General features: G+C 36.1%; 1 protein-coding gene across 4 annotated transcripts; it reads right to left on the bottom strand.

Annotated features, from left to right (window-relative positions):
- Positions 1-2,490: 2,490 nt before the first annotated feature.
- On the bottom strand, positions 2,491-12,869 carry LOC112507860 (GBF-interacting protein 1-like). 4 transcript variants are annotated; one of them, XM_025112594.1, is made up of 11 exons: positions 12,491-12,869; positions 9,947-9,990; positions 9,335-9,437; positions 8,984-9,107; positions 8,471-8,853; positions 8,166-8,348; positions 6,819-7,197; positions 6,079-6,376; positions 5,283-5,444; positions 4,611-5,102; positions 2,491-3,246 (listed from the first exon to the last, which is right to left on the bottom strand). In XM_025112594.1, the coding sequence occupies exons 1-11, from the start codon at positions 12,645-12,647 to the stop codon at positions 2,953-2,955; spliced, it is 2,619 nt and encodes an 872-aa protein (XP_024968362.1). In that variant the 5' UTR covers positions 12,648-12,869; the 3' UTR covers positions 2,491-2,952. The 4 variants fall into 4 exon arrangements, with proteins under 4 accessions (XP_024968362.1, XP_024968361.1, XP_024968363.1 ...); XM_025112593.1 differs by having other exon boundaries at positions 9,947-11,850; positions 12,491-12,577; XM_025112595.1 differs by having other exon boundaries at positions 11,775-12,557.
- Positions 12,870-19,817: the final 6,948 nt, after the last annotated feature.

The following is a 19,817-nucleotide window of genomic DNA, read 5'->3' as shown; positions in this document are numbered from 1 at the left end:
AAAAGATATATTTTAAGTGTATTTTAGGAAAACTATAACTTTATAATTTCTCTTGATTTAAAATATGATTTAGGGTCTGTTTATCAGACACTTACTCGGGTAAGCACTTATCAAATCACATTACTTTAGCAAATGAATATGGAAGGACCATGAATCTTACTTGGTAAAAGCGAGACAAGGACCAAGAGTCTTACTGGGTAAATTGTTGCATACGATGCCGTTTTGGTGGACTAAAATCTTACTCAGTAAATAAATGATAGTGTTATATTTTATCCGTAAACACTTACCAGGTAAGTGTTTGGTAAACGGCTCCTTATACTAGTTTATTATTAAACAATATCTTATTTGTAGTGCAGTTGGTAAAGATGTGAAATGATTTTATGTAAATTTATCTTTAAACACATATGCAAGACTTTTTTAAAGCAGATAAAACTTTTAAAAACCTTTAAATTATATTAGTTTTCCAATAAAATTTTACGTCTCGTTATATTTGGACAAAAAGTTAATTACGAACAACTCTAACCAACTCTACATGGAACTCATCTTCAAAGACACTAAGGGGTCGTTTATCAAACACTTACCCGGTAAGCATTTATCGGTAAAATTTAACATTATTATTTACTTACCGGGTAAGATTTTAGTTCACGAAAACGACATCATATGCAACAATTTATCCGGTAAATGCTTATTGTGCTAAGAGCGGTCGCCTTCACTTACCGGATAAGACTTTTGGTCCATGTCTCGCTATTACCAAATAAGATTATTGGTTCTTATCATATTCATCCGGTGAGGTAATATGACTTGGTAAGCGCTTACCCTGATAAACATTTGGTAAACGGCCCCTAACATAAAGAGTTATTTTTTTTTTACTGAAAACAGTTGAGCTAGCTGAAGGTTTGGAATTGTATCTGGGATTTATCTTGTATTTGAACAAAGTCGTTTAATCTCTTTATCAACTAAGCTATAATCTAATATTCTTGCACAACCAATTTAGGACAAATTGCACAACCAAAACTTCCATTTTGGTACTTAAGATAATAAGTTTTAAACATTTAAGTACTCAGGTAATCGGTTGAATACTAATTTTCGATTAAAAAAAATCCATGTCACTAGCTCTTTTTTCCTGACCGGGTCAATAAAGTTATGAACCATCTAATTCTCCGGAAAGGATTAATTGAAAGCCTCTGATTATATCAGCATGATAACCGGTTAATTCTTCAATCAGTTACTCAGGTACTTAAATGTTTAAAATTTTACATCTTAGATTTCGAAATGAAAGTTTTGAAAGTACGTTACCTGAAATAATAATTAAATTAAAGTACGTTACTTTTTTCATGCAATTTACCCATCAATTTAATATAAAAACTGATGGTCAATAAAATATCAACTACAACTAAAAGAATACTTATGTCATGTGATGAACACCAATAAGAATATAAGACAAAAACCATATTTTGGATTGAAAATTTACGATAAGACTAAGCAAATAAATCTAAAAGAAAAAAAAATAGAAAATATTTAATAAAAAATTATAAATTAATATATAATAGTATCTCGTAGACTTGGAGTGGGAATTTGGATATGAGAATCTAAACAAGAAACATAACGACAACACATGCATATTTACTTTAAATAAACATTATAATATATCATTTAGCTTCACGAGCTATAACACTTGGCATTAAAAGTATATTCCATCATAAATACCGGGAAGAATCAAACGAGGACATGATTAATATAAATAAATATGAAAACATGTCAAATTATATGTGATTTTATACTGATCACATATCATGAAACACGGTAAAAGTCGAGGGTGCTTAGGCGACTTGGATAGGACGCAGCCAAGGTCGCACATGATCACAATGTGATTTTACAATGAGTTTAATGTAAAATCACATGTGATTTGACTGTTCTTGTATTCTTTTATTTGATTATTATTCTCGTTGTACATATATGGAGGCGGGTTCAATTGAAAACCGATTTTCGGTTGTGAACCGGGGGCAAAGGAGAGTGTAACATGTGTACAAATCATTCATCATGAATAGTGAATAAATTTAATATGGATCATAATCATGTATTATTCTTTGTGAATGTTGTATCATTTATGAATAGTTCATGAACGTTCACCTTCGTTATTCATACGAATAACCTTCGCTATTCATGCTGGACATGGAATCCAAAGACACATGTCGCACTCTCCATTGTCTCCCCTATTCACAACTGAAAATCGGTTTACAATTGGACTTTTCTCTCTCTCTCTCTCTCTGTCTATCTATATATATATATATAATATATAAATAAGCAATCTAAGGTTTACATAATTACAAAATAGCAACAGATAACTAGAGAGAGACATATTCTCTATCCAAAAGATGCCCAAAAAATGTGTGAAAAGTAAAAATTTTACCAGAAAATAAGTAAATTAGAAAAAGAACTTGAGACAACATGATTGCAAATGATGAAATAGAAATAATGAGTCAGATTTTAAATGTTGTTTTTAATTATACCCAATAATAATAATACCAATTACAACACTTCAAATACATCCTTTCAGTTCTTGCTATCAAAATTCACTTTACAGGCAACACTGAAAGGGGCAAAAAAGGAAGAAAAAAAAACAAGAAGCACCACAGCCTCTAACCCTAATTGTACCATCATCATCATCATCCTCATCATCATCCATGAGTCCTATGAAACCTCCATTTCAAAGCAAAAAGATAGCACAATAATCTATCTTTTTCTTAAAAATGGTCATTTATCCCTTACAATTAGAGGGTTTCATATATATTTTTTTTATACCCTCCAACATAATCAATCTATCAAAAATTCCAGCCTCCTATAGATGATTTACACTCAAATCCAGCCACTGGTGTATCATTTCTTTTCCAAATCCATACCTTTTGTTGGAATTGGATGTGTTTTTCATCCTTCATTTTGTTCAGCATTCCTTCAATAGTTATTAGGCCAGTTGATTTGAGCAGGTTGCGGTTGCTGATACACACCACCACCACCCGCCATGTCAACACCACCACCACCACCTGCCGCCGCCAGTGTTTGGGACTGTTGGAGAAGTGGGTGAACAGCTCCGGTGGTTACTGGTTGTGCAGGGTGATAAATACTAGCAAACGCACCATGGCCCGCTTGTGTTGGGGTGTATGCGACTTGACCACCTTGAGGAAGATTATAGAAAGAACTAGCCATGTCTCGACCAGGTGCAGCAATCCATACACCTGACCCTTCACTCTACAAACAAACATAAAATTCACAAGCAGACTATATGTTAAAATTCACAACAGATAGAAATCATATATATATATATTTATGTATATAATTCAAATATTATAAAGAATTGAAAACTATGGACTTCATTCATATAAAATGCAGGCTATCCGTTACACTTTGTTCTCGAATTTGGTAAGAAAAGAAAGGAAAAGTAAGAATTTTTTTTATTTGTGTTCTTGAAAGAGAAGTAATTAAAGGAAAGATGTAATTTTACACATACACCCTTTTATATTTGTTTTTCTCACTTCCCCTTATGAGGGTATTTGTGTCATAAAAGATCACATACTCCTTTCACATTTTCTATTCCCTCCATTTCTTCCCACATTTGGGAGGAAAGTTAAATGATACTTTCTCTCCTATTCCTTTCCTTTCTTTTCCCTCCTAAAAAGTTTAGAGAACATACATGGTTTTCTGTTTTTCCTTCCTTTTCCGTTCTTTTACTTCAGAAAAGAGGCTTTGAGAACACAGGTATTAAAGAAAGGTGAAGATGTTATTCTGAAAGACTGTTCGGATGATGTATAATTGGTGAAGCAGGCATTAAGAAAGATTAGAGTAACCCGAAAATCTTCTGATAGGGTGCGTTTGATAAGCAAACAAGACTGAACACGACTGGTCGGGCAAAAACAAGGTAGGCAGGTACAAGAATTGTGAAGGTTTTAGGGTTTTAAATTGACATGGGTAGTTTAGTAATTTACCAAGCACATCGCCCTAAATTTTGTTCCACCTATTTTGGTGGGACAAAAAAATGCATTTTTGTCCCACTTAGAGGTTGTTTGGTTGGTTTTCCATTAAATCCTGTATGGATAAATGTCTGTGTGGATTTTTGTCCCACTTAGAGGTTGTTTGGTTGGTTTTCCATTAAATCGTGTATGGATAAATGTCTGTGTGGATTAATCATTTCGTATAGATTGGGAAGGTTTTTGTTTTGGAGGGTTTTTTCATAGATGAGAGGAGTGTGTGTTTTAATTGGGAGGGGCAAGTTTGGAAAAACTTGGCTTTCTACATAAGGCTCCCCCCTAGAAGCGTATTGAAGAAGCCACTTTCGATATCATTAAACTACTATCAAAAAGTCATGTATAGCTGACCGAATAAGTTGTCTCATTAAGCTCATTAAGCTGCTAACAAACAGGACCTTAGTCTTTTCCAGTCCTGGTCTAATTGTCTCATCCAATGTAAGACATCAAGTTTTTATTCTGTTCCATGATTCCATTCTGTCCTATTCTGTCTCGCATACCAAACATGCCCATAAGTGAAGATGACGGAGATGAGAGTGTCTTGAGGATACCAGATAACTAAATTGTCAACTAGAAACGAATGAAACTAACCTGCTGTCCAGTGATGTAGACATTGTTTTCTTTGAACTGGGACCCACCAAGGTCCTCATTGGAGGTCGAATTGCCAGCTGTAGTAGCCGAACCAGGATTATAACTTGCAGGGGGTGAACCATATGGTCCATAGTTTCCAGCCATTCCAATATGTGTGGAGTTACCCGCATTACTTCCTGGCTTGTATTGCGGAAGTGGGTATTTAGGAGTTGCCACTGGTGGAGCTGGATACATACTGCCGGCTTGATGTTGTTGAGGGAATGCACCATTGCTCAAAAACTGATGTATAGCTGGAGGAGGAACATAAAAGGGGGAGAAATATGGACCATATGGAATATAATTTGGAGGATAATGGGGCAAATGAACCCCAGTTGGCTGCCTGAAAACAGGCAATGGTTGCTGAGTGACGGCTATGGAGTTTTGCATAACACCAGCAGTTTGTGTGGCTATTGGTGTTGGACCAGCAGCAGACAACATTAGCGAATTCCCCACCTGCGGTTCATGTTACAAACATTTTAAGCAGTAAATACTGCATTCAAAGATGTGAAGTAAATCAGCACATTTAGGAGATGTTTGTTAGTTTTTCCATTATGCCATGTATCGATTATGCGGTCTGAATGGATTAAGATAAATTGAAGAATTGAAACACAGACAAGACTAAACCGCACAAACCTCTTGAGAAGATTGAGAAGCCTGTGGAGATAACACCGCAACATTTCCATTATACTTGGTTGGAACCCCAGTAGAGTGGAAGGGCGACAAACGACCATCATTATCAGCACCAGGACGATAGAATTGAGCATAATAGCTTGCTGGATCAAATGGTTGCTGAACCTGTACAGAAAAATAATGTACATTTGGTCACTCCATCATAACATCAAAATATTAAAGCCAAAACTATATACTTCTGTCCTTTTTAATTAGTTTCAAGCCTATACTGCAAGAATTCTAGAAACAATTTTGGACATGATATTTTCATGTGGGAACTCTTTGAGAAAACGTTTCAACAGCCACCATTCTGATAAAGGATGGAATATCTCTAATGCAATCTGGACCAAATGCATACTAATTAAGGGTTTGTACATTAGCAGCTTAATGAGACTCACAGCTTATTCAGTCAGATATACATGACTGCTTGGTAGTGGCTTAATGATATAGAAAATGACTTATTCAATAAGCTTCTAGGAGGGAGCTTTATGCAAAAAGCCAAGTTGCTTTCAAAACTGCCCCAACCAATTAAAAAGCACGCTCCTTCCATCTACAAGAAACCCTCCCAAACAAAAACTTTTCAATCTATACAGACAGATTAATCCACACAGACAGCTTTATCCATACAGGACTTAATGGAAAACCAACCAAACAGCCCTTAAAGCTATTTACGACAAATTATGAAGTATAAACTGGCATGAGCAGGCTGAAGATATGTAGAAAAGCAAGTATTAGAACAACTGAAAAATCAAAGACTTACTACGAAGCTTGGAACATGAGAACCATCACGAGACTGAGACTCATTGTTTTCAAAAGATGTCAGCTGGCTCCCAATCATTGGCGGCATGAAGCCAAAACTGAAGTTAGGAGATGTATGAACAACTGGGTATTGATGACCTGAAGTAGGGAGCGAAGTCTCTTGCTTGGATTCTCTGTACTCGGGGGCTGCATTTGATGAGACATCACCTTCAGCTGGTAAATTCTCAGGTACATTACCAAAAGATGTAGGACGGTCAGGACGATCTCTTTCATCAGCAGTTGCCAAAGCATTTTGAGTTCTGAACCAATAAATAATTGATCAGAAAATGTGACAGAACAATGAATGCAAAACGTATATATCCATGAAGCACCAAAATGTGAATGTGAGGGAGATCTACATCATAAAAGTTTCAGATTTCCTACATTTCCAGTTCCGTTGAGATAAGGACTATTTTTGTGGCTTTCATATGTAACTTCCTTTTTTTATTAACCTGGATATCCAACCCGTTATGCGAGCCGACTAATTCCAGGGCGACCACCTGCTTTGCGTAGCCCAGAGTCCGCATTTGAACCTCCGTGGCCACAAGGGATTTTCATTCCTCCTTGAATTTGAACCTGGGACCTCCAGGCACTTTAGACCTTTGGAGCCCAAATTCAAACCAATCAGGCACGGCAGGCATGGGCACGAGTCCACACTAAATCTTACAACAATAAATCAATTGAACAGAAAATATCACAAACCTGGACTGCTGCTCTATACTTTCATCAACCTCCTCAGAAGCCTCGGAACTCTTATCGGTCACAGGACCATTTGAAGTGGAGCTTGCATTTAAACCAAAACTGGCATCAAAACTCCCAAAGCAGAATCCAAGTTTCTCAGCTTCAGGAACATGAAGGTGATTTGGAATGATAACATGTTGATCATCTGAAATGTGTGATTCCTCTAGCTTCCTCTCCAGTTCACTAGTAGCATCTTTTGAATCAAGGTTACTGGATGCAGATGGGGTTGGAGTATGACCTTTAACCGAAACTGCAGGCACCTTAATTGACTCACTGGACACAGTCCCTTGAGCAAGAATCGGATTTGTTGGTTTTGGTTTCCATTCCATACCAGGGCCAACTGCAGGGAAGCAAAGGAACATTAGACTACAAATTTTATTAAAATCAACTATCTGTACAAATAGATTATTCCGATTGATAAAGAATTTAAAAAAAACTATGATTTATTTTTATTTCATATACTAAGTTAATAAGCCCTCCCTTAATATGTAACTCCCCAATCCCCCACTCCAACCACACACACTTGGTGAAATCAGGCAATAAGAATATTCTAAAATCCATTGCAAGCTTTTACTTACAATAGGAAAGAGCTCAAAACACATGTTGCTGAACTCCCCTGTATTATAATTATCATTCATCCATCCAAAAGAAGGTTTGAAACATGAGTAAAACTGTTATTCTTGTTGAATAAGGTCTATTTCTTATATGCAACATCCCCCATTTTGTGAAAGCCTCAATAAGAACATTTTTGTTAGCACATAGAATTCAAACGCACAATTGGGGGCACCAACCTCAGCTCCTGAAACATTCATCCAAATTCCAATACACAAACATATATCATATGATGACATTTTTGCATCGACATATTTATCCTATCTGTTTACTTCATTTATTTTTATTCTTCATCCCATTTTTTTCTTCATAAATCTATCTAAGTTGTATCAAAACATTCAACCCCCTTCTATGCAATCATTTGCTCTCTCTAAATCTTTCGGCACAGAAATCATTTCTATAGATAGATACACAAAGATTAGAGAGTCATTATTGTTGTTTGTGTGCCAAGAAGAAAAAAATGAGTGGGGGTAGGATTTCTATTCCAAACAATGTAAGAAAGACGATCCAGTACATCAAGGAGATCACAGGTAATCACAGTGAAGATGAGATTTATGCAATGCTCAAAGATTGTTCCATGGATCCAAACGAGACCGCCCAGAAGCTCCTTTGCCCCCATTTTGGTTCCCTCAAAATTGATCCTTTCCTCACAGAAGAATATCAGACTGTTTTGGAAAATTCTTAGTTTAGCAATACCTTTTTGCTGCCCAATTGCTTGTTGCAGCCTATTATTATAGTTTGAGGAAGGCCTGGCAATGGAAAAGGAGACATGAGAAGATGTTCCGGGTCGTGGAGACTCCAAAAGCAAATTCTTGCCCACTTCCTGAAGCTCATTGGGTGCCTTCCCTTGCATGGAGGAGTTCCCACCCTCAGAGCCAGCTGTCATGTCAGCATTCATAAAATGATTTGCATCAGATGCAGTACGAAATGACAAGCACATAAATCAATGCATCAAAAGAACATAATTTTTCTATCTCTTTAAATAAGAAAATGGTCCTCACAAGCAATTGATTTGATCTCAAGGGGGGTCTCATGAATCTGTTCAACTGGAGTTCGCTGACTACCAACTTCACGTCTGATTGTACCCACAGGGAATCGTGAATCTTGTGAGGGCATCAAAATAGGATCTGAATCAGACAAATAGACCCCTGGTGAAGGTGATGGTGTCTTAGAAGCTGACGCATAGTTGGAACTCGATATGAGCGGCCCATGTGCACTCCCAGACCCCAAGGCAACGGTGGTGCTCTTACTTGCCTCGATAGGAGGGAGTTGTGTCACTTCAGATGGCTTCTTATCACTTCCCACAGATGAATGCACAGCAGATACAACGCTGGTATTCTCAGAAATTATGTCGGATGAACCATCAGCGACAGCACGGGAAGAGCTGCAAAAAGTGAGGGGATGATATATCTTTTGTCAGAATTTAAACCCGTTTGATACATAATTATTCCTTTGAAATAGGTTATGTCGAAGATCAAATTGGTTAAAGTAGAAGAATCTAGCGAATATAGCACCTTGAAACAGCAAATGTCTCTTTATTCTTCTGACCCTGAGGCATTGATGGATTTGTACGATCCTCTGCACCGTGATTGATTCCATTCTCCTTTGCAGATAGAGACGTCCTTCCACCACCTGCATCTGGAAAAGGAGATCATAGACCATCACTTATGGGGATATAAGACTAGCCTACTTCAGTCACAGGTAGAATTGTACAGATTACCAAAGTTTGAATGCAAATAACATATAATGACTCGTGGCATTGGGATAAAATTACAACCATTACTGATATGATCAACGAAAGCAAATTAAATAAGACAGAAAGCTTTGCTGGCATAAATGTGATGCATGCTGATATGGTGACTTACCATTAGAACTGTGTCGGGATGAGTAGTTCCCCCGGCCACCCCTATTCCCCCGTCCCTGCATCCCAGGTCTCCATTTAGGCTCTGTAGATTCTTTATTCAGATTCTACAAAAAAAAAAGAGTAGGTTAACTGTAAGAACTGATACACTGAAAAATAATACAGTATCTGAAAGGAATATGCTCTTATAAGTATATACATGCATACATATGTGTACACACGATGGACTCAATTTAATGAAACCGAACAAAAAGAAGAAGAAAGACAGGCAAGACATTCTGCTAGATGTTTGAAAAACTACAGTAGGATAGCACGATGTGCATTCTACACACTTAATGAAAACCAAACTAAACCAGACCGGTATATCCCACTCAGGAGTAGGATCTGGGGTGCACATTTACTGAGGAAATTTTTAAGGATATTAGTGATTATATAAAATTACATATAGAATTATCACAGAAAAGTACACATCACTATTTAAGTATGTCTGACTGGATGTTAGTTTGGAATATTAGTGCTACTGTACCAATGTTACCATGTCAAAATCAGAAATATATATATATATATATATATATATATCTAAATTTACACAAAAATGCTGTTAAAGTAACCTTACCTCCTTCTTGCGATCACGCTTCCTCTTAACTTCATGAAATGGATCTGTGTAACAATGAGTTAGACTTGTTATTCTATTTTCAATACATAATAGAAATGACTCCAAGGTTCTCAAGAAGACCCAGGCATAATGTCTTTGAGTTGTACAATGAAACGTAACTGAAGACCTAAGAATTGAAAGAAATGTAATAAAGTAAATGCTGCCCGAATTAAACATGAGGAATCAACAACAAGACGAAAAAGCACCATTCTAAAACCCTGGCAAACTGCATAGCAGGCCTGTGAGTCAGGCATGTACATAACAATCGCAATAAAAATGAAAGAGCAAGAAGTTTATGCAGTTGTAAGCCTCATGGCAGCAAGTGGCATATGAAACTAGATCCTAGTGCAAATGAGCCATGTCATGGTATTTATTCCATGAACAAGGAGCATGCCATCACACATCGCATCCAAACCTTAAGTCTTCTGAATGTAGGCGTGCCACTTCAATATAGAAGGGAGCAATTGTCACATCATTTGTTGACACAAGATCTATCTATGAAGAATCAAAAGTCACAGAAAATCCGCCCCTGATTCCAATAAATAAGAATCGGCACATGGTGAGAAACAAGTAAGCATTTTTGCATCCTAATGGATGGTGAAAGGGGATAGGAAACTAATCCAAGAGCGTAGGATATGGATGGATAATTAGAATGTAGATTGTAGGGTAACAAGTTGATAGAGCTATTGATACCTCAAAGTTAAAAAGAGATTGAATATTACATGTGTATTGATCAAGTAAAGTGATAAAACTAGATGGGTAAGTGAAAAAAAAATCAGAAATAGAGAGCATGTATCTTAGATTATACTTTGAGAAATATAGAACCAGGTTCAGGTAGGCATATAGATAAGCACCTACAAAATGACAGCCAGGCTTCTCTTCTGACTAATTACATATTTGTATATGTTCTCAATACTCTATTAATGTAGAAGAAGCTGGAGGCAAAGCACATTATAAGTTGTAAAAGGAACAGAAAAAAAAGTAGATTGAAGTGTTGTATAAAGTTGGCTATGTAAGGAAAATAAACTAGGAACCTAAGTTATATCAAATGCATCAATGGTGAAAGCCAAATTTGATGAAAATAGTAAAGGGCATAGGGTAACTTGATGACTCTTTACGTGATACTTATCAAATGTTTGAATGAAGATTGCAAGTGCTCACGTGAAATAGGCACTAAGAAAGAAAGTACGTATAGCTTTAATGCATCATGGTATTCCCATAGATGATTTGAGAACCCTAAGGATGAAGTCATAGTATTCTTCACTAGGTTATTTGATGTTATTACTTATTATTGATACAACAGGATGCTAAATGAATGGAAGAATACTACCATGGTCCTATCTACAAGAATATTGATAAGTTAGATAACAATGTAAAATGACCTAAAAGAACATGTTGAAAATAATTGGAAAAACATAAGGGGTGTAACTGGAAAAAAGTGGTAAAGTCCCCTACAACACTACTTAAAGTAGTTATTCAAAAAGTTAGCATATGGCTAACCAAATGGGACTTTATCAATAAGCTCAAACAATAAGCTAGCTTATGATTGTCAACCATGGCCTAAAGATGAAAGGCCAGTTTTATAAATGACGGTGAGACACAGTCGGGGCACATTGTCGGGCAGCCAAAGAACAAGGGTATAGTAAAAGTGCAAGCTTTGTAACGCATGCACGGGTTACAAGAAGACACACAGAACTAAAAAATAAGATGCATGGGAGAAGGTTGGGATGGCAAGGCTTGATTGCTAAAGCAACACTGATTAGATGGTTTGGTCATATCCAATATTTACCTTAGATTACACCTGTAAAGTGGTATTGCAACAAAAGTTGTAGTTAAGAGAGATATAGGTTGGTCAAGATCAGCATCTGAGAGGTAGTGAGGAGAGATCATGGTTAGTGAAATATACCAAAGAAGTTAGTCCATAACCCATATAGACAAGGATGGATGTATATCAGTCTGAAACCCAATGTAGTTCACCTTTCATTGGATTCCTTTCTTGGGCCTACCCCCCACTACTTTAAACAAAAGAGTAGTTGCCATCACAAAAACATGTTCTGCCCTACTGAGTAACTGTATATTTTATGCTCTAAGCTGAATTCAGAGAAGAGAACCATGATAAACAACTAGCTCCAATCGGTATGACCATCGTTAAACTATCTACTACAAAGTAGAAACTCTATTAAAACCATTGGATACCAGACGATAAACTCCTACTTACAATTAAAAATCATTCTAACCAGGGATCACAAAAAGTTGGAACCAATTCAGCTTTAGAGAAACATGAAGAACATTTAAATGTTTATAAAAACTTCAACAACAACTCTAACCAATAGCATGAGCACGCTAGGAGTTAAGAGAAGGAATAAAAACAAAAAATTCCCAACCCAGTCACATAAAACACACAATTAGAAACAAATCCCTAAAAACAACAAGCACCCGGAAAAAATCGCACAAATCGAACCAAGAAAATAGATCCTACGATGATATCAAGAAAGCGAAGAGTACCCTGCAACAGGAGCTTCTGGGCGGTCTCGTTTGGATCCATGGAACAATCTTTGAGCATTGCATATATCTCATCTTCACTGTGATTACCTGTGATCTCCTTGATGTTCTGGATCGTCTTTCTTACATTGTTTGGAATGGAAACCCTACCCCCACTCATCTTTTTCTTCTTGGCACACAAACAACAATAATGACTCTCTAATCTTTGTGTATCTATCTATCTATAGATATGATTCCTGTATATGATTGTCTGTGTGCCGAAAGATTTAGAGAGAGAAAATGATTGCATATAAGGGGTTGAATCTTTTGATATAACTTAGATAGATATTATGAAGAAAAAGAAATGGGATGAAGAATAATGAGAAAGACTTTGGCAAGGGTTTTGGATTGATCCAATTTTGGTTTTCTTTTTAGACAGAAACGGAGGGGAAAGAATGCCAAAACGGAACTATGTGTGCTTTTGGAGTGTAATGTTTTCTTGTGTTTATTTTAAAGAAAAGTACAAGTTTAGTCCCTCAACTATTTATTAACTTGTAACTTTAGTATATTAAGAAGATAATTTACACTTTTGCTCCAAATATGTCAACTTTTACTTCCTTGCTTATGGTCAAACATTTGTTTTCAAAACGGGGTTGTTGGAACTTTGTAGCTGCGTTATGTTTTATCTGGTTATGCGTGAATAATATATAAAGTGATATTGTTTTGATGTAATTTGATGTTTTTGTTGTGGTCGATTTAGTCGTGTGGCTGGTTGTGTTAATGTATGAAAGATGAAATACATGGATTATGTAGTCATTGGTGAGAAGTCTTGGACTCAAATGTAGTTTGCATAAGAGTTGTAATTTAAATAACGCATTCAAATTGGTAAATGTGTCCGTAAAACCATATGATAATGCGGCCCGGTGTTTGGAGGGTTGATTAAGATAGAGGGAGAAGTTGATACTTCAATTAGTTCTTATATTTATGTCTAAGTGTGGCTATAGAAAATACTAGATGTAGCAAGTATTCATCGTCAAAGTAAGGTAAGTTGTAATGCCAAACTCTTGGTTTAGGGTTGTTTGTTTACCTCTTAATAGTTATATTAAGAGGTAAATCTTGTTTGGCAAAAAAAAAATTGTCTCTTAATGGTTCTAAAACTTTCTGAATGATTTTGTATCATGGGTCTTCCTTAACCATTCAGCATCCTAATTTAATTGTAAACAATTATATATATCATTTAATACTATATCATGAGAGTCTCTTAATCATTTTGCAATAAAAACATTCAGCAACTGCCAAACAGCCCCTTAATGTTTGATCAATGATAGTTAATATTGATGAATATGTTTCATTAAGGTCATGAATCCATCAACAAATGAATGTCTCAGTACATAGATGTGATTAATTGGTTATGTTTGATGATGTGTTAAATACTAGTTTGAATGAAGTTTAATTGTACTAGAGGTGGGTATTACACGTTATTGTCATCAAAATGCAAAGAGAGTGAAGTAAACTGACATAGAAATACTTTGTCTGTTCATAGTCTGTGTACAATGAACACGATCTCGAATGCAACTTTGGAGGTTGCAAAGACAATCAGTGTATGTGAGATACAACCCACTAGTAAGGTCGTACAGGTCTAACAATGAAAACTAAGAACTTGCGTTCAAGTTGGCATTTACCAGCCAACGTGAGCTCGTTCAAGTAAGTAACTTGGCATACAACGACTAGTAAAAACAGTATGTGTTAATATTTTTATTCTTGCAATTCATCTTTTATATTTGTATTCCAAACAATTTTTTTGTCCATTCTTGGTTTGTTGTTGCATGAGTTGGTTCAAGCCAATCATAGGATGATTACATGTTTTGACCTTAGCATTGACTTTTTATCATGTTTTGCCCTTTCCTCACTGGCGGAACCAGTGCATGGTAGTAGGGGTCCTAGGCTGGTAGGCCCCCAACAAACCCACCAATTTTTTTTTAAAAGGCTATAAAAAATTTGTTTGGTAAAATTTCTTATTGTGCGTCCAACAATAACAAGGCAAGGACCCCCAACTTAATATTCTGATTGTTAATTGGTACATTTGCAGCACACACTGATATTTTTCGTTCGAAATATAAAATATAAAAGTTATACACCTCGATAAATTAGTAAAAAATCATCTAAAAATCGACCTGGATAATTTATCTTTATTCGGTTAACTGGACCGTTTAAGCCGAAAAGGAAAACTCAAAACCGTTTTCATCCGGATGAATTATTTGGTTTTGAATTTTTTTTCTACACGACTACACCCATAATGTGCCCCTAACTATAAAAGTTTTTGGACCCGCCACTGCGTTTCCTTTCATTCATACTGAATGTCTCGATGACACAAAGTTTGTGCATGAGATATGACTCGCTTTGAGAACACTTATTGAATGTAATATGAGTGTCTTAAGTATTTTTCGAGTGGGCATGACACATTTAGTCATTTAACTTGAGAAAAATATAGTTTTATATGTGTTTGGTACGTTTTGACACTGCTACTAAACATTTTGTAACTAAGCGTCATATTAGTAGTTGAGCATGTCATTTATCAGATGTTAGTACTAATATGTATCAAGATAGGATTTGTTCCATTACGTGTATGGCTCTCGTGTTTCAACAACTGTAACATGACACTAATTACTTAGACTTACAAAGAAACACATCAAGTTTTCAGATAACCAACATATGTGAGATTAAAAGCAATTTGTGTTGTCAGTCATTAAGGCTCGTACAGTTAATAGTTAGTTTGACTTTAACCATCCAAGTACTAAATGCTCAAGCCATATATAGTACCATTTACTAACTAGTTCATGTCGTGTACTTATCACATAGACATAAACAAACATGAACCAATAGGCGAGTTTCATGTGATTTGAGAAAAAAAAAAATACTATACATACATATGCACATGATTTAGTATTTTTAGATACATCGTGTGCATGTTCCATGTTGTTAAAACTTAAAAGCTTTTCAACATGCCAATTGTTTTAGATTACGATTTTATGCATGAAAATGCAGTGTGTACTTGTGAGATCCAAAATTTCACGTGATTAGACATCAATACTATTAAGCATAACACCATAAAGATGCATATATCACAACTGGTACATATATACACATACTAGTAAGATATTACATATACGTATTGTAGGCATTACACTCAGTTGGTTCTTATGCAACATATTGACCCCACAGTATTCATGTTCGTCAGTAAGATCCCAAATGTTAATATGTTTATGTATGGGTGCAAATGACAGGCTATGGCGTACGTTAGCCCAACTCAACTACTTCGACCTATAAATTCATAACTCATTTTCAAAAATTATAATCCAATTGTAAAACCACAAACAATTTCATGTGCTAACCGTTACCTTTCGATGATGGGGGAGAGCCGTATCCATCAAATGTAGTGAACATAAAAATAAGCCACTCAACGTTAATGATCCTCAACTATGGATCATACAGTCATCAAGTTCAACCATCCACAATATTAAGTATGATTACCCCGCTGATCTTAGACATTCTCGTTTGCTATAAATGACAACCATTATGGGCTATAAGGTCATCAAGTTCAACCACCCATAATATGTAGTTTGAGTCCCGCCTGATCCTAGGCATGGCCATCTGCTATAAATGACAGCCACTACGAGTTACATGGTCGTCAAGTTCAACCACTCACGGTCTATAGTTTGAGTCTCATGCTACAGATCACACGTCATCAAGTTCAACCACCCAGAGTCTATAGCTTGAGTCCCCCGTTACATCCGAGTTTCTAGAAACATTACTAGGACAACAATCCCATTCCAAACTATCAAACTAACTTCTATGTCTATGGATCTATTACATTACATTCTAAATTACGTGATTCTAATCGAATGACCAACACACTAAAAGCATGTAACTTACAATTTAATATGTCATAATTGCATATAACTCTAAAAACTCAACAACTCAATTAACTATTAAATAAAAGTCATCATAAACAATAAAAAAAACGTATTTAACCAACGTTTATGCAATCACATGTTCCAAATACACGATTAACTCAAATACTCATTACTGGTTGGGATTAATCATTTTCCAATTGAAATCATACCATTTATATCTCCAAAATGTCCCATAACATAACAATATGCATTTTCAAAATCAAATACACTAAAAATGCATTATCACCAAATAATCTTCCTTTAAAAAAATAAATCATCAAAAAAAAAACCCCACACTTATAATTTATCTATCAAAATGTCCAAAAACCCAAATATATGCATTTTACATGATATATAAAACCAAATACACCCAACATGCAAATTTCATCAACTAATCAACACGATTGATAAATATCAAGACAATATATTTAAGACTCCAAAATGAACATTTTTGACATGTACATGACTTTCACAAAGTAACTTCAACTCACCTTGATAGGTTAAATTAAACCTAGATTACAAACCCAAGCGCTAGCTTCCCAAATGTGAGGATTTGAGATTTTTACGCAATATCTTTCTTATAGAACTATTCAAACCAGCAAGCAAGCTAGAAGATAACAAATCTCTTAAAACATCTTGAAGATTCCGGTTTGGTGAAATAGGCGGGTTTGGATTGATTTGGATGAGAGGAGAAAAGGGCCAGTGAAGAGAAAGATGAAAAAAGAAGGAAAAATCGGATTTAAAGGGGCTGTAGGATGCAACAACTTTCTGCACAGATTTTCTAAAGGGCTCGCGACAAAATGGCTGTGTGGGCATGTGCATTGCAATTTTAGACCAAAGATTGATTTTTTGTTGAATGCGATATTCAACCCAACCGTCACTCACAATACTTCCAAAAGACTGAGTTAAGGCTAAGATACATACAAAACTCGAAATTATCGATACAAAAAATCCGAGTGTTACACATGAAAACAATAACCTTAATTGTTTATGGAGTCAGATTATGATTCAAGCATAAATTCATAGTTTAATTGTTGTTTCAATGTTAAATAAAGTAACAACGCAAATCATAACTGTAGATATACACATATTGGTCCAAAAAAATTTGGCTGGTCAAAGTGGTCCAAAAAAACTCAGTCTGATCCAGATCGGTCCGATTCTAGTAGCACAAGGACCGGTTTTAATATGAATCATTAGTAATTCTATAAATATTTGATATTGGTTGTTAAAATTCAGCTTTATCTTGTAAAAACATATTGATATAGATTGTATTCTTTTCAAAATTACATTTATTATTTTTTTAAACAATTTTTATTTTTTAAATAGTGAGTTGGTTCAAACCTTTGTCTCATTTGACATGATCTTGTCTGACGTCAGGGACGGACCTATAGTGGTGCATATGGTGGCACGTGCCACCGTATTATTCTTCCGTCGAAGGGTAAAAAATTTTGGGTTCGTGAAAGATGCAATCGTGTTAATCTGTTGTGTGTCACCGTATGTATTTTGAAACTACAATGAGAACAAGTTTTATTTGGTATAGTTGATTTGCAAGACTTTTATTCCATCATGGACTTAAGTTCGAATTCTGTTAGTGTCATTTTCTTAGTCAAATGGTGCTACCGTTTGGAAAAAAAAACCCGTATATTTGTTTCTTAGGGGCTGTTTGTTTCCCTCTTAATGGTGACATTAAGAGGGAGCCTCTTAATCGCTAAAAGGCAGAAGCTGTTTGGCAAAAAAATAACCACCTCTTAATGGTGACAATATCCTCTTAATGGTTCTGTGTTTAAGGTGCTCCTAAATGGTTCAGAGGTAAGTTGTTCCATTTTTACCCTCCCACTTCTCCAGCCGGCTACTCATCCCACTCGATCCCGTCGTCTCATCCCATTTTACAGACTCATCTCCCTCCTCCCCATCTTCTACCTTCTCACCATCTTTCCCCTCCTCCTCTCATCTGCCTTCACCATCGCCGTCGCCACCTTCTTCTTCACTTGGCTGGCCACTTTCAAGCTCCTCCTCGTCGCGTTGCACAGGTTCGCCGGTTGTCACTCGACCGTCTCCATCGCCGGCGACCTCCTCCGTCTCCATCGCCGGCGACCTCCACAGCTTCCATCACCGGCAACCTTCCACAGCTTCGATTGTCGCCTCCAGCAGGTATCTTCGATTGTCGCCTCGAATTTAGTCGCCGGTCGCTAGTCCCTTAACAGTAACACAGCTTCGATTTTAAGTAAATGCATAATGAAACTTCCATCGCCGGTCGACATTCCCTTAACAGTAGCACAACTTCGATTGTCGCCTCCATTAGGTTTTCCTTCTTCCATTTTTAGTTGTTAGGATAATGGTAATTTGTTCAGGATCCCACAATTAAAAGGTTAAAAAAGAGAGGGTTAAAATGGTAAATTTGCATTTATTCAGAAAACAGTTACCAAACAACATTATTTCATTCAGTACTTAACCATTCTGACCTCTTAACCATTCTGACCTCTTAACTATTCTGCACTAAATCATTCAGCAACTGCCAAACAGCCCCTTATAGTCAAACGGTGCTACCGTTTGAAAAATTTTATGTATAGTTTTTTCTTATAGTCAAATGGTGCCACCGTTTGAAAAAAATTATGGGTCCGTCCCTGTCTGACGTAGTCTAATTTTTATATCTAATTCATGCTTTATTCATCTTAAAAAAGATCGGCCTGTCTCCAAAAGTTTGGATTGATTAAGCAATAAGGATCGACAATCTGGTCTAGTCTAACTTGATGACGTTATGGTTAGGTTTGAACAAGCTGGTCTTTTTGTCTATCTACAAGCATTATTATAGTGTATTCGTACAAATTGAACAACTGATTACTCCAATGCCATTAATCTGGATAGAAGAAACCACCATTGACTTTAGAGAAGCCCAACACCAGTGGCCATTGTTCGGTTTTCATCAAGGGTCGATGAACTACTGGTCGTTGTACATCATGGCCGTTGATAGATGGGGGTAAGGGATGCGACCTGCGAGCAGTCATTGGTGAAATAAGGAAGAGAGAAAACACAACAATCACCGACTTGCCAATGAGAATCAGTTTTGTCGGGTATGAAAGAGAACAAAGGGAAATCACGAGCGAGAGAAAGAGTAAATTTTTTGGTTATTTCTAATAATAACAACTTTGTATATAAAATGACAAAAACGTCCCTCGGGCATATGGAAAGAGTTAACTGAAATCTAACGAAGTTACTTAGGGACCATATCAGTTAAAAAATGCGCATAATGAGGTCTTTTCTGTAATAAAAGAATTTTAAATTAAAAACCACATGGACCAAATATGTAATTGTCTATTTTTCACATAATTAAAAACCACTTCCAATTTCCAAAACACCCCCAAAAGTAAAAGTTGAAAACTGCCCACTAACTTGAAAAG

Source organism: Cynara cardunculus (genome assembly GCF_001531365.2).
Source record: "Cynara cardunculus var. scolymus isolate 2C chromosome LG 2, CcrdV1, whole genome shotgun sequence".
Classification (NCBI taxonomy): domain Eukaryota; kingdom Viridiplantae; phylum Streptophyta; class Magnoliopsida; order Asterales; family Asteraceae; genus Cynara; species Cynara cardunculus.
Note: the sequence above shows the minus strand (reverse complement) of the source record. Positions and strands in the feature narration are given on the sequence as shown.